The sequence below is a fragment of the Alexandromys fortis genome, unplaced genomic scaffold, assembly GCF_014885135.2.
Source record: "Alexandromys fortis isolate MF-2015 unplaced genomic scaffold, M_Fortis_MF-2015_v1.1 scaffold_317, whole genome shotgun sequence".
Classification (NCBI taxonomy): Eukaryota; Metazoa; Chordata; class Mammalia; order Rodentia; family Cricetidae; genus Alexandromys; species Alexandromys fortis.
In genome coordinates, this window is record NW_026068201.1 from 527,113 (window position 1) to 540,723 (window position 13,611).

Sequence of the window (13,611 nt, forward strand, 5' to 3'; positions counted from 1 at the left end):
GAAAATGGGGTTGTTTCAGCCCCTCCTCATTTTTGGGGTATTTGGTATATACCAATAATAGTCTCAATTGCAAGTCTTTTGAAATGTCCAGTGTCCATGTGTTTTTTACAGGTCAACCAGAGACTCTATGTCTTGCATATCATAGAAGATTATGCCCTATTCAAATGGGTGTACATTTCTAGCCCCTAGCTCAGATAGAGATAATGATATCGACTTTGAGAATAGTCAGCATGTGCTAGAGTAGAGACTAGAAAAACTGCTTGGAGTCCAAGCCTACTTCCACATACTTGGATTTTTCAAAGCCTTTATACCAGGTCAGCGAACTCTTACCAAGAGTCTTGTTGAGAAGGTGCCACAATGGGCCAGTTTCTTTTCTCTTCATCCTGTGCTTTTGAGGACCAGACTTCTGGCCATTCTTCCCTATGGAAGAACAAACCCTTTCCACAGGGGCCCTCCCCCATTCCCACACAAACAGCAGACACCATTCCTTTGCTGGGGACTTTATTATGGAGGGTAATACATCAGTGAAGTCATGAGGTGTATTATATTCAAGCTACCTGGTTTACCAGGTGTCTTTTGGAGGTATCCTGGGTTCCTTGGAAGGTTGAGAACTTGTCACTGGTGTTTGAGGTAGCTAATCAATACAGCGGGAATATCCAGCTGGTCGATGGCTTGTGGCTGTTTGGCCTTGATTAGGGCTCTGCAGATAACTAAACGGGCCTGAGACAGGAGTGACCGCGGAGTGGCTACGGCAATGAGAAACAGATTATGAGCATCAATTCTCAGAGTACTTTTCCTTTCCAAGCCTAAATCTACTCTGCCATGGCTACTACAGCCCGAATGCCCTCTCCCTTCTAAGAATTGTCCCAACCATCCCCCAATGCACAGTAACAATGGAGAAACACTAGTGTTCTAGAGAAGAGACACTCAGGGCATCAAAACAGCCAGTCATGGGCAGATCTAAGAGCAGAAATTCTATATAAATGCTTTCTATATGCCTCAGCTTAGTGACCCTTCTACTCATGTGGAATCTTTAACCTTTTCTCCACAGGACCCCGGAGAACGAAGATGGAGCTGTTGCAAGTTCAACCCAGAGGGAAGGACTTAGATAATGATTTGGAACCCTGAAACCTACAACAAAGAAGGCTATGGGGTATACAAGATCACCACTCACCTCGGGCTTGCAGCAGCAATTTGATGCCTTTATCATTTTGTGAAGTCTGGTCCAAGGGGAGAGATGGAAGGTAGATGTTAGCTCCGAAATCTATTAAAAGCTGGATGTACTCTGGATCACAATTATGATGAAGGCATATTTCAAGAAGTGTGCGAGGCTGTGGAACACGACCTAAGAGACTCTGGTCAGTGCAGTTGTAATCAGGATCTGCCCCATAGAGCAAAAGCAGGCGGAAACAGTCAAGATGCCCATAGACTGCAGCCAAATAGAGGGGACCAGAACATGAAGCTATGTTTGAGGCCCACACTGGTAATTTAGCTTTGACATTGGCCTCTGCACCATGCCCTAGGAGCTCCTGTAAGATGGCAACAGCACCATCACGTGAGGCGGTGAGAACAGGAGAGCAATTGTTGTAGATGCTACCACTAGGACAGGCGCCAGCTTCTAGAAGCACGCGCACACATTCCAGATGACCATGACTAACAGCGGTGAAAAGTGGTGTTTGTGCTTTGACATCCAAGCTATCTACATCAGCACCATGTTCCAGGAGGACCTTCACACAGTTCAAGTGGCCATAAGAAGCTGCCAAGCGCAAGGGTGTTCCAGGTATTCCCCAGCCACTCCTGCTATTGATGAAGCGTTTATAGCGCTCCTGCTGTAGAAGGTGGTCCAGGGTATAGGAGTCATTGTCATACACAGCTTGATTGAGAGCTTGTTTCTCTCCCGTGTCAGTGTCTTCCTCCTCCTTTTCAGGCTGCAGAAGAGAGAAGATCTTGGCGATGTCCATGAGACTCATTCTGGTTTATTGGAATAGGACTGTTCTCATTGTGGGTAAGCCACAAATCTAGATCTATGGGTAACAAAACAAAAACAAAAAAACATCCCTATCAAAAATCGGGAATGCCAGACTCTGTGTTTACTCTCTGACCTTCGCCATAAGGATACTCATCCATGGGTGTTTTGTTTCTCAGTTTCAATTTTAGGACTCAAGATGGCTGTCAAAATAGCCAGATCATTTCACAACTTGGTGATTTCACATACACTCTTCTACCTGCCCTTGAAACTCCTGGAAATTTTCCCTGAGTTTTTGGAGATTTCAAGAAGGTCATAATTAGAACTCATCTCCAAACAGACACATTTGTACTCGTCTGTGTGCCATTAGTGAATAAAGTGAAGACAAGGGCCCTCCATCCATCTGGTAGTTCCCTATTGCTGATAGGCCATACCTCGCAGCTAGAGACGTGGGAGCTGTATCTTCCTCAGTTGAGAATGTGACATTAATGAGTTAGCTTAGATGTGGCAGTGAGCAGCTCAATAGAGTAAGAATTCATGGCATCAAACTCTTGTCCATGGGTACTCCAATCACGGTCTCAGGGGGTAAGCTCTCAACTCCACCTGTTGGCATTTTAATTGAGTTTCAACTTCCCCACATCCCCTCACCCATGACCACATCAATATCCCTCTCCTGAGCTTTCTGTATTCTCCTCTCAGACTAAGACCCCATGGATCTCAGGAAGAAAGGTACCTAAGAAATAGATGCTAAGGGTATTGGCTGTTTAAATGAAGAGGCGGCGTCACAAAGAAAATAATCAAAATGAAGGCAGTAGATGACAGAAACAGCAGATTTACAGAGCAAGTTCTCTATGGTGATGAATAGCTTCTCCCTCAGGACTACTCCAAACCTTTGATCGCTGACAGTTAGAACCTTCTGCGCTGCCATCTTTTGACTGAAGTCTTCTCCCATTTTCTGTCCAATGCAGTCTAGGGCTTTGACTCAAACCTCAACTTTTTTCCCCTCAATAATCTTTAGGCCTCAAAAAAATCACCTGTGGATTACTTATAGACTTAGCTTAAAACCTGACTGCGCCAGTCCCTCCTTAGGTTCTCTAAGTGATATTCTCTCCCTTTAGTTGTAATGGCGTCAGGGTGAGCTGTAGGGTTTGCAGAGCTCAGGTCTCTCTGCTTTCCCATATTCTTCAGCCTAGGTCTCAGGGCCTCAAAGCTCCATGATTCACTATCTAGTCCACCCCTTTGTTTGATAGCAGCTTCAGGTAAATAAATATCTTTTTTAAAGGATATTATGAGGTATGTGAGTGGGGTCACTCTATCCTCACCTGCCAGCTTCAGCTTTGCGTATGGTCTTACTATTTATTCATTCTTAGGGTGCAATGTAAGTAGAATTTGAGGAATCAGACAGACTTAGGTTTATGTCTCAGCTCTCCAAGATCCTAACAAGGTACCTTGGGCAAGCCTCTTTTCTGTGATTTAATTTCTTTATCTACAAGACAGAAATAGTAGTTCATGCTTTGTGGGGCTTCTAGGGTAAAGATAACTACCTCTACACAAAAGCTTCCTAGATGAGCTATTTTACACTTTCAACCTCTTTACACTAGCTCCTCTCCCTCAACTAAACTGGGAAATGAAACCCCTTTCTCAATCACTCTTCTCTACCAAACAGATACATACTATTTACACACATGCCTATCTATTTCTCTACTCTATGCGGTGTGACTCCATCCACCCTTAATCTAAGACAACTTTCAAAAGTATAATCGTCGTGACTGAACCTATTGGCTGTTTGGAAAACCTTTTTCTCTTTTTTCTCTTCTTTTCTTTCTTGTTTCTTGTGGTATTGGGGTTGAACCCAGGGCTTCATGTATGCTAGTCAAGCACTTTACCACCCTCTGCTCACTTTGTAAACTTTCTGAAGTATCTGTCCTTACTGAATGTTCCATTTCACAAACCCCTATCGACTTTTTAAGGAGCATAATCCCTGATTTTTCTCCTCACAGTTTTTCACTGGAATATTTATACTTCCCTGGTTTTTCTTCCATCCTCTTCATCGCAGTACCAGAGCTTAGCTTTAACCCTCACCTTTATGCTAGGGATTCCTAGGTTATTACACCGTTGTCCCACCCTTGGGTCTCTTTTTAGTTCCTGGCATATATTCACTTTCAAGTCAGCAGCATCATGCTGGGACCATTACTATCATGAGACTTAATCTAGATACCAGTTCATTATCACCTGTCAAACTAAATCCCCAAGACATATCTTAGTTCCTTACCTCTTACCACTTCCATTCAATCCCATCAAGTCTGGTGGATTTTTTTTAACCTAGAGACTTTTCCAGACCATCAGAATTTCATACCCATTCTAATATTTTATCTAGGCTTCTGTTGTCTTTTTGCTTCAACAAGTACAATAATCTCCTAACTATAGTTTCCCTTTTCAATATCTTTCCTGTATTGTGATTGAAATGATAATATAAAAATACAAGTGTGATCTATTCTAAATCAGTTACTAAGTTCTCTTTTCTTTGCTTTATTTTCTTATTTTCAGTAATGGGGATTGATTACAGAGCTTTACACATGCTCTTGCTCTGTCTCTGAGCTACATCCCCAGCATTCTTTTTATGTTTTCATTTTGAGGCGGGGTTGGCATTAAACTTGCAATCCTCATGCCTCAGCCTCTTTAGTGGCTGCGCCTCCAGTCCCAAACAATGCTTTTGATTTCGTTCAAGTTACACATGAAATGCTTTATATGTCATATACCTTTGTTAACCTCTCTAGCCTCATTTCACCTTTTTCTAATTATACTCTGAAATACAGTGATAAGGGATAAAAATGATACCTCTCCATGTATATCTTCATTCTTTTCTGCCACTACATGTCTTTGGAGTTAATTCCTCTATAATTTATGTTTACATCCTAATGCACTGTAAGTTCTATAGGGATCTATCTATTTTGTCCCCATTGCAGATGAAGAGGCCATGTGGGGTAGGGGCAAAACATAGGTCTAGAGTTGATTTTCAATCATGCAACTGTGTGGCCTAGGGCATTCTTAATTTCTCAATATGGACTTCCTTATCACTACAAAGAAGATAATGATAGTAATTGGAATAATTGCTTGAAATGTACTTGAGCATGGTTCTCCATAGCTAATTAGATCAAGTTCCACTTTTATTATTTTAATGACATATAGGTCAGATGGAATTGGAAGATGGCAGAATAGGGACAAACAGCACTCTCCCAAGTCTTTAGGAATAAGAAAGAAAACATCTGATTCTTGACTTAAAAAAGAGTCAAGAATCATGGAAATGCAAGAAAGGACTATAGTAAAGAGTGTGAACTCAGCAATTAGAAAAATATAGAAATGTTGAATGTCAGAGGCATAAAAGAAATAAAACATTTATCAGTAGTTTCTAAAAACACTTGAAACAAAGTCTGACATTCCTTTGTGATAAATACCCTGAAGAAACCAGGGAAAAAAGAATATAACTCAACAAAATAAAGAATATAAAGAATATATGGCAAACCTATAGCCAATGGTATACTAAATAGGGAAAATTTCAAAGAATTTCCATTAAAAAAAGATAAAGGATTGATTTACTTTTCTATTTTTAATAAATGTAGTCCTTGAAGTCTAAGCTTGAGCATTAAACCCTCACCTGGGCAGCACAGTAGAGCTGACGTTATTGATGGGGATGGAGGTGGGGCATGGGTGAACCTGTAAACATAAGGTAAACATGAGAGATCTGGCCCCAGCCCTCTTCTGCCATATGGTGATGTGGGTGGAGGAGAGATGGTCCTCCATGCTGCCCCTCACTGCCTGTGGCAGATGGGAGAGCTGGCCCTGAGGTATAAGAGCAAGAGAGCTGTCCCTGTCCCTTACCAGCTGCAGCACTCAGCAGAGTGGCCCCTGCACCTCACCTGGGCAACACAGTAGAGCTGGTCCTGATGGTGGAGGTGTGGGAGAGCCAACCCTCAGGGTATGAAAGCAGGAGAACTGGCCCCGCCCCTTGCTCATCCCTGCAAGGGATGATCTAGCTGGAGCAGTACTGAAGAGCTCAGCCTGGTGCTAGCTGTTGGTCATGACGGGAGACTGACCAAACTCTGCAACTACCCAGGCCTAAAATCAGGGTTACATGTTGGCCCGCACCAACATCCACCCCATCTATGATCTGCTGGATCACGAGAGGGGGCCAGTCCTGCAGACCCAAAGCTGCAGGATCTCCACAACACAGCAACAAAAGGATATCCAAGACGAGTCCCAGTGAGGATCAAGCATCAATAGTGTGAAAGAACCCAGAGGACTGGAAGCAGACCAGTGACTGCAATGAACACGTGCACCTAAAGGTATACGGATAAAAGGGTCTTCTGCGTGACTCACTGGGTCACTCTATAGCTTCCATAACAAGATTTTTTTTCTTTTTCCCTTAAATTTTATTTTATTTTATTGGGGGGGGGGGAGTTGTGTCAAAGACACAAAGAATAGATTGTGGCTGACAATGGGGGCTGACTGAGAAGCCATTGATAAAGGCACTGAGACTTGTTTTTACGGCATGTTCTTACTTTTTGGGACCCTATTCTATATGGATGCACAGCTCCCTAGGCCTGGATGTAGGGGGGAGGGCCTTGGACTTCCCACGGGGCAGGGTTCCCTGCCTTCTTTCAAGCAGGGAGGGAGAGGGAGGAGGAGGTGTGGGGGAGTGGGAGGGGATTGGGAGGAGGGAAGGAAGTGTAAATATTTGAATGGAAAAATAAAATAAATAAATATTAAAAAAGAATAAATAAAAAGAATTTTTAAAAAAACAGGAAAAAATAAATGTGATCCTTGATGTTTTAATAAGACAAAGAAATAAAAGGAACACAAATAAAAAAGGGGGTCAGAAATCAACTTACCTGTACAGGCAGAAGTCAGCTTACCCATACTGCATATTTTCGGACCATATGATGCTATACACAAGAAGCCCTCAAGGCTTTAACAAAAAAATGAAACCCTCTCAAAATTGATAAACATGTTAAGTGTAATAGCAAGATAAAATATTGACATATAAAACTCAAGAACTTTCCTATATACTGATAATGAACATGCTGAGTACGAAACCATGAAACTATCCCATTCACAATGGCTTCAATGGTATGGTGGTTTGAAAGAAAATGGCCCCCAAAGGGAGTGGCACTATTGAAAGATGTGGTTTGTTGGAATAGGCATGGTCTTGCTGGATGAAGTGTATCACTGTGAAGGTGGGGTTTGAGGTCTCATATATGCTAAAGCCATGCCCGGTGCCATAGTCCACTTCCTGTTGCCTGTGAGTCAAGATGTAGGACTCTTAGATGCTTCTCCAGCACCATGTCTGCCTATAGGCTACCATGTTACACTACAGTGACAATTGACTGAACCTCTGACACTATAAGCCACCCCAATTAAATATTTTCCTTTCTAAGAGTTGCTGTGGTCATGTTATCTCTTCACAGCAATAGAAACCCTAACTAAGTCAGTGATATATCTTAGAAAAAAACTTTTGATAGAAAAGTCATTTTTAGTGAAAATTTACATAACTGAACAAAGAAACTGACAAAGACAGTAGAAAACAGAAATACCTCAAATCATCAGGGATTGGAGGAACTAATACTGTGAAAATGGCCTTATTACCAAAAACAATCTGCTGATTTAATTAGATTCAAATCAAAGTTCTAACAACATTCTTCACAGAAACAAAGAATATCGTCCTAAAATTCATACTGAAGCACAATAGACCCCAAACAGCTGAAGTCATCCTGGGGTTAAACTAGCTATACTACAGTATCAAAGGATTATTTCGAATTATACCACAGAGCCACAGGAGCAATTGCTGCAAGGTACTAGCACTAAACCAGACACATACACCAACAGAATAAAAGGCCTAGAAAAAAGTCCATATAGCTACAGCCATCTGATTCTTAACAAGGCTATTATAAAAACCTAAACCACAGAAAATAAAACCTGTTAAATATTTGGTGATGGTAAAAAAAAAATATTTGGTGATGGTAAAACTAGATATTCACATGTAGCAGAATGAAGCTAGATCTGTATTATTCCGCTTGTACAAAAATCAATTAAAATGTACCAAAGACAGTAATGTAAGAGTTGAAACTCTCAAAACTAGAAGAAAAATAAGACAAACACTTCAAGAGATCAGCATTGGTAATGATTTTCTGAAAGGGACTTCAAGAGCACAGGAAATAATTACAAAGAACTGGCAAATATAATTATATCAAATTAAAAGTTTTTCACCATAAAAGGAACTATTAATGGAATGAGGACACCACTTACAGAATGGGAGAAAATATTTGTTAGGTATACACCTATCAGGGTATACATATCTAGAATAAAAAGAAATGAAAGTAGGACTATTATATGACCCAGTAATACCCCTCATGGGTACATACCTGAAAGACTTTAAGTGAACATACCAGAGTTATTTACACATCCATGTTAATAATAGTACTATTCATGATAGCCAAGTTGTGGAATCAACTTAGGTATCCAACAATAGATAAATGGTAAGAAAACTGGTATGTGTAAACAAATGGAGCTTTATTCAGTCATAAAGAAAAACAAGATTATGTCTCCTGCAATAAAATGACATCATATTATACAAAGTAAAATTTTCAGATTCAGAGAACTATATTTTTCTCACTTGTGGATCCTAGAGATTTTATATAATGCTTAAAATAATTTAAGTCTGTGAGTCAGAGTAGAAGTAGACTTTCTGGGAGAAGGAAGTGGACTAGAAAAAGAGGGTGGTAAGGGGTGAAGAAAGAGGACAATGGGGTGTGTATGGTCAAATCTGGACGAAAATGCCCTTAGGAAACCAAACACTATGCAATGACTATATGCTAATGAAGGCTAATTTAAATTTGATTTAGTTATGATAATTACTGATTTCTTTTTTCCTTTCATTTTTAAAAATTTTCTTGAGACAAAGTCGCTCTATGACGCTCTCTCTGGTTGTCCTGGAACCTGCTATGTAGATCAGGCTAGCCTAGAACCAACAGAGATTCATTTGTCTCTGCCTCCTCAATGCTGGGTTTAAAGAGGTGCACTACAACACCTGGCTTTGATTATTGCTTTCTATGACTATTCTCTACTTTGTGGTTAAGTTTCCTCATCTATAGACACAAATGATAGTTCATGCTTCAAGGGAGAAATAATTACTCCTATAATATTTTCTTTCTATAACTCCTATTTCTTCATAATAGATCTTTTTCATCGACTACTTTAGGGAACAAATAAGAAAACCAGCCATAGTACATATGTTGTGGTTTTCTATGATTACTGTTCCCTACTTAATATTTTAAAAACTTGGAGCTAGAATGGATCTTATTGATAAGTTATTTTTTTTCTCCTTAGACATGGGGGATTCAAAGCTTAGAGGATCCCCAGAACTTTTCTAATACCATATCATTGTTATTGTGAATTATCTTGTTATCACAAACCAAGAAAATATCTGCAAACTTATGCTTTTCAAAGGTATGTCATATAGTGGCATAAACAATACCCTCATTTTAAAAATGGTAGAAACTAGAGCTTGGAAGTTAATACATTTGTGAAGTGCCTTACACCAACCAGATGCATTCTACCCGAACTAGAAATAAAATCTAGATCTCTCTACTTTTGACTCCCCTTTCTTGGACTGTAACGTGAAGCACAGATGCATTCCTTTCTCTTGCTTCCTGTTGAGTTACTCTGCAGCTTTTAGCTTTTGAGTATCATATTGAATTTCAGGAACTTTTATTTTATTTTATTACTTTTAAAAAATGATCTTTTCTCATTTTACATACCTGTCCCAGTTCCCACTCCCTCCCCTCCTCCCACTCCCCTCCATCCCACTCCCACCCACTCCTCAAAGAGGATAAGCCCTCCCATTGACATACCACTTCTCCTGACAGTCTATGGAGATTCCCTTCTTTCGATTTTATTTTGGGGACTTGGGTCTGCTGGGTTCTCACCTAGCTCACACAATAAGGTCACCATACAGTTTATATTATAATGAGCCCCAGAGAGAAAGATGCCATGTCTGCTTGCACTTGAGTAAAGTGTGCCTCAATTAGATAAGAACAAAAAAATTCCAGGAGTCTATTATGTAGCTTTACCTTGCTCTAGATTATTAATAAACAGTTAATATATATGTGTACTGTAAACAAAGAGTTTCTTTTTAATTTCCAGAGTGTAGTTATTTAAAACATTTCCTTTGTGACACTGATAATGGTAAAGTCAAAGTCCATGGGTCCTTTCTGTTGTGCTTTTAGTATATAAAGTAATATGTACATGGTCAAAGAACCAACTATCTTGAAATGTGGTTATCAAATTGTTTTTAACAGTGAGCTATAATAAATAACAAGATCTATTAATAATTTGTAAGTGGTGGTTGACGGTCAATGTAATTTCAGGACTTCTGCCACACTGTAATATGATATGTTTGTGATTTATTCTGGTGAGCAAGTCATACAAACTTGTACACTACCACCACTTGTTGCCTACCTTTATCTTAGAAAAATGTTCTGAATTTCAGTTAGAGGTTAAAGGTTAGGAGACAACAGGCAATCGCTTATTTATCCAAGTTATTTTTTTTAAACTCTTCATATGTTCTCTAACGCTTTCTTAGAATCCATGTACCCAGAGTAAGAACTCTTATAGGGAGAGTGGATGGCTACATGGGAGCTAGAACATTCCTTAAGACATTATTAGACTATTATTACTCTTCACCTTCTTTATTCCATCTTAAGAAACTCTGTTCTTATGGCCTTAAGCCCACTCTACTGCAAACTCCCAGTCATGCAAATGCCATGTTGGGACATATGAACAAACTTTTAACCTTACCTCTGTGGCAGATAACCACATATATTCCTGAATAAGTAAGTGTATCCACACATAGTGGCCCATGCCTGTTTTCCTAGCACTAGGGAGTCTGAGGCAGAATTTCCACTTTGAAGATGTTCAAGCAAGACTATGCATGGGGTAGAGCGAGATCCTGTATCAAATATCACCACCACAACCACCACCACCACCACCACCATCAAAATCAAACAGAAAACATTTTTGAAATAAAAAAAAAAAACTGAGACCCAAACAATACAAAACAAAGTAACAAAAAATCGCAGACACACTTTGGGACAGACAAAGCAAGAAGCTCACATGATATCCTTCCTCCCTTCTAAAGGGTCTTTCCCTTCTACCTTCTAAGCGCTCCCAGATGCTGGCCCCAACAAGAAGAGCAGGACTTATGATGGAAAGCTAGGTTCCAGATACTCACAGGACTTCAGCTCGAGCTTGCACGGAATGGGAAGTTGCAGTCCTAGCCCCTCTGTGACACACCAAGGTCCTAGTTGACTGTCTTCAGAGAGCCACTACCACCCAGGCTGGAGCTGTTTGGCCCCTCGGTTCCCAGTGGAAAGACTAGGCATTGCTCCCTGGGCTGATTTATTCTAGGTGCCTATTTTTAGTCCGCCCTCCTTCTCCCTCCCTTGGCTGTGTTATCTTACCAGTGACATTCTGGGAGTGATCCCAGCAAGGGGAGGGGGGACTGCCATGGGGAAGTCCTAGAAGGGCTGTTTGACAGATAGGAATCTGGTATGGCTGAAACATGCTCTCAGTATGTCCTCACATACTCTGTCACAGTGCTCACTAGGGCACCAAGATAAGGGTGTTGAGCAGTAGACATTCCAGTGTGTCACAAAGGGGCCGGAGAAATGCTGGCTTCACCTAACTAGGTCACCTTCCTCTGGACTGTAACCTTTTTACTTACTTCTCCCCAATGAAACTCTATTTTCCTTTCTTTGGGGCTCTACGATATGTCACCCCAATCTCTATTGACTCAATTGGAGGATGAGTAGGGGTAAACCTCATACTGGAATGAGCTGTCGTCTCTAAAGCTTAAGCAAATCTTGCTGTCTCATAAAGGACCCTCCTCAACTGCTCATCAGTCTGAAGGTGCTATCTTCTTACTCAGAGACAATGCCTCCAGATTAATGTAGGCAGCATTAGGAACTTCGTCAAAATCACAGTTCCTAAGTATATCCTTTTCTCTCTCTGATTACCTTGAAATGATGGAAATGGTACAAAACTAATTTTATAAATAACTATATCATCAATTTTAGACATTACAAATAAATGTGGAGCCAGCATCCTGCCTCCCTCTGGGATAAAAGCGAGCCTTTCTGTTTGGATTTGAGGCCCATTCCTTGAATGGGAATTCATATATGGTACTATAAACCTGGTCAAAAGCCTGAGGCTAAGACGTTCATAAGACCTAATGGGAAAGCTTCTGCTGTTTTATAAATGGACATGATATGTCTGTCACATTGTCTTCTAAATAAGTGTTCCTGCCTATAGATTCGTGCCACTGTGAGCTGTTCTCAGAGTAGCTTTTTTTTTTTTTTCAGCCATAAGGAACTGCACAAACTCAATAGGTCAAAGAGCTAAGAATAAGTGATTGTTGAAGCTGGTCCCCAAATGAAGCATCAATACCCCCCTTCCAATGCTTAGGGAATGTTTCTAAAGAAAGGTTGGAAAGAATGTAAGAGCCAGAGGAAGAAGGGAGAATGGTGAAGAACTCGGACTAACGGGCATGGCACAGACTTGGATGGAGCGCCCCAAACTTCACAGCAGCTGTGATTACATGCACAACACTGGTCTCCATCAAGAGCCTGTCTCAAAGCAGAAGGAGCTTATGGGTGGATTTGCACATCGTTAATGGTTGCTAGGCAAGGGAAAGACATTTTCTTTGAGTAGTAAGGTTCCCACGTTCCTGTAAACACACTCTTACTCATGTTCTTTAGTAAGCAACCCTAATGAAATTCCAGGGATTGGGACACACACAGAGAAAGAGAGAGAGAGCGGGGTGGGGGGAGAGAATGAATGAAAGACTTTAAAGAAAATGTAAATTAAAATTATTTTGAAATTCCATCTTCTGTCAGTCGTAAGGACCAACAAGAATACAAATCATAATGAATGCTGGTGAAGATGTGGGGAAAGGTGATTTCCATACACTAGTAGTGGGAATGGGAGCTGAAATGAAGCACTAAAAGCAGAACCACCATATGACCAGATTATGATACTCTTGGGTATATACTCAAATTCTAAGTTAGCATACCATTATTGCCACACTGTTCACAATAACATGGCAGGAAACTAGTCTTTAGGCTTATCAACAGACTAATGGCTAAAGAAAATGTGGTGCATACATAATAGAGTTTCATTAAGTTAAAGAGGTTCAAAATAATATATTTTTCAGGAAAATGGAAAAAACTGAAGATCACAGAATTAGGCAAAATAAATAAGCCAGATTCAGAAAGACAAATATCATATTTTAAATATGTAAGACCTAGTTTTAAGTGTGTGTGTGTGTGTGTGTGTGTGTAGGCAGAGATGAGAATGTAAAGGCGGAGCACAGGGTGTCAGTACAGTGGACCAAAAGAGAGTAATGGGGGGAAAATGACTTCTCATACTGCATTAACAATTATGCATGTACACCTATATGATAGGATAGGAGAAGGGCATGATATTTGATGGGAAGGTAACCAGAGGAGTAAAGGAATAAGATATCAGAGGAGTGAGAGACATGAATAAAGTATAAGTCTGTTATTAATAAAAGACATAAGATAGTGTGCAAA

General features: G+C 40.4%; 1 protein-coding gene across 1 annotated transcript; it reads right to left on the reverse strand.

Moving 5' to 3' along the window:
* Positions 1-541: 541 nt before the first annotated feature.
* Asb12 (ankyrin repeat and SOCS box containing 12) lies at positions 542-11,292 on the reverse strand. The gene is made up of 5 exons (XM_050129947.1): positions 11,253-11,292; positions 5,622-5,680; positions 2,401-2,569; positions 1,175-2,024; positions 542-746 (listed from the first exon to the last, which is right to left on the reverse strand). Exons 4-5 carry the CDS (start codon positions 1,968-1,970, stop codon positions 616-618), a joined length of 927 nt encoding a protein of 308 aa, XP_049985904.1. The 5' UTR covers positions 1,971-2,024; positions 2,401-2,569; positions 5,622-5,680; positions 11,253-11,292; the 3' UTR covers positions 542-615.
* Between the last annotated feature and the right edge of the window lie 2,319 nt (positions 11,293-13,611).

Coding starts and splice junctions, on each gene's coding strand:
- Asb12 (XM_050129947.1), bottom strand. CDS start 1,970: ATGAGTCTCATGGACATCGCCAAGATCTTCTCTCTTCTGCAGCCTGAA. Junction 747..1,174: donor ATTGCTGCTGCAAGCCCGAG/GTGAGTGGTGAT, acceptor TCATTGCCGTAG/CCACTCCGCGGTCACTCCTG.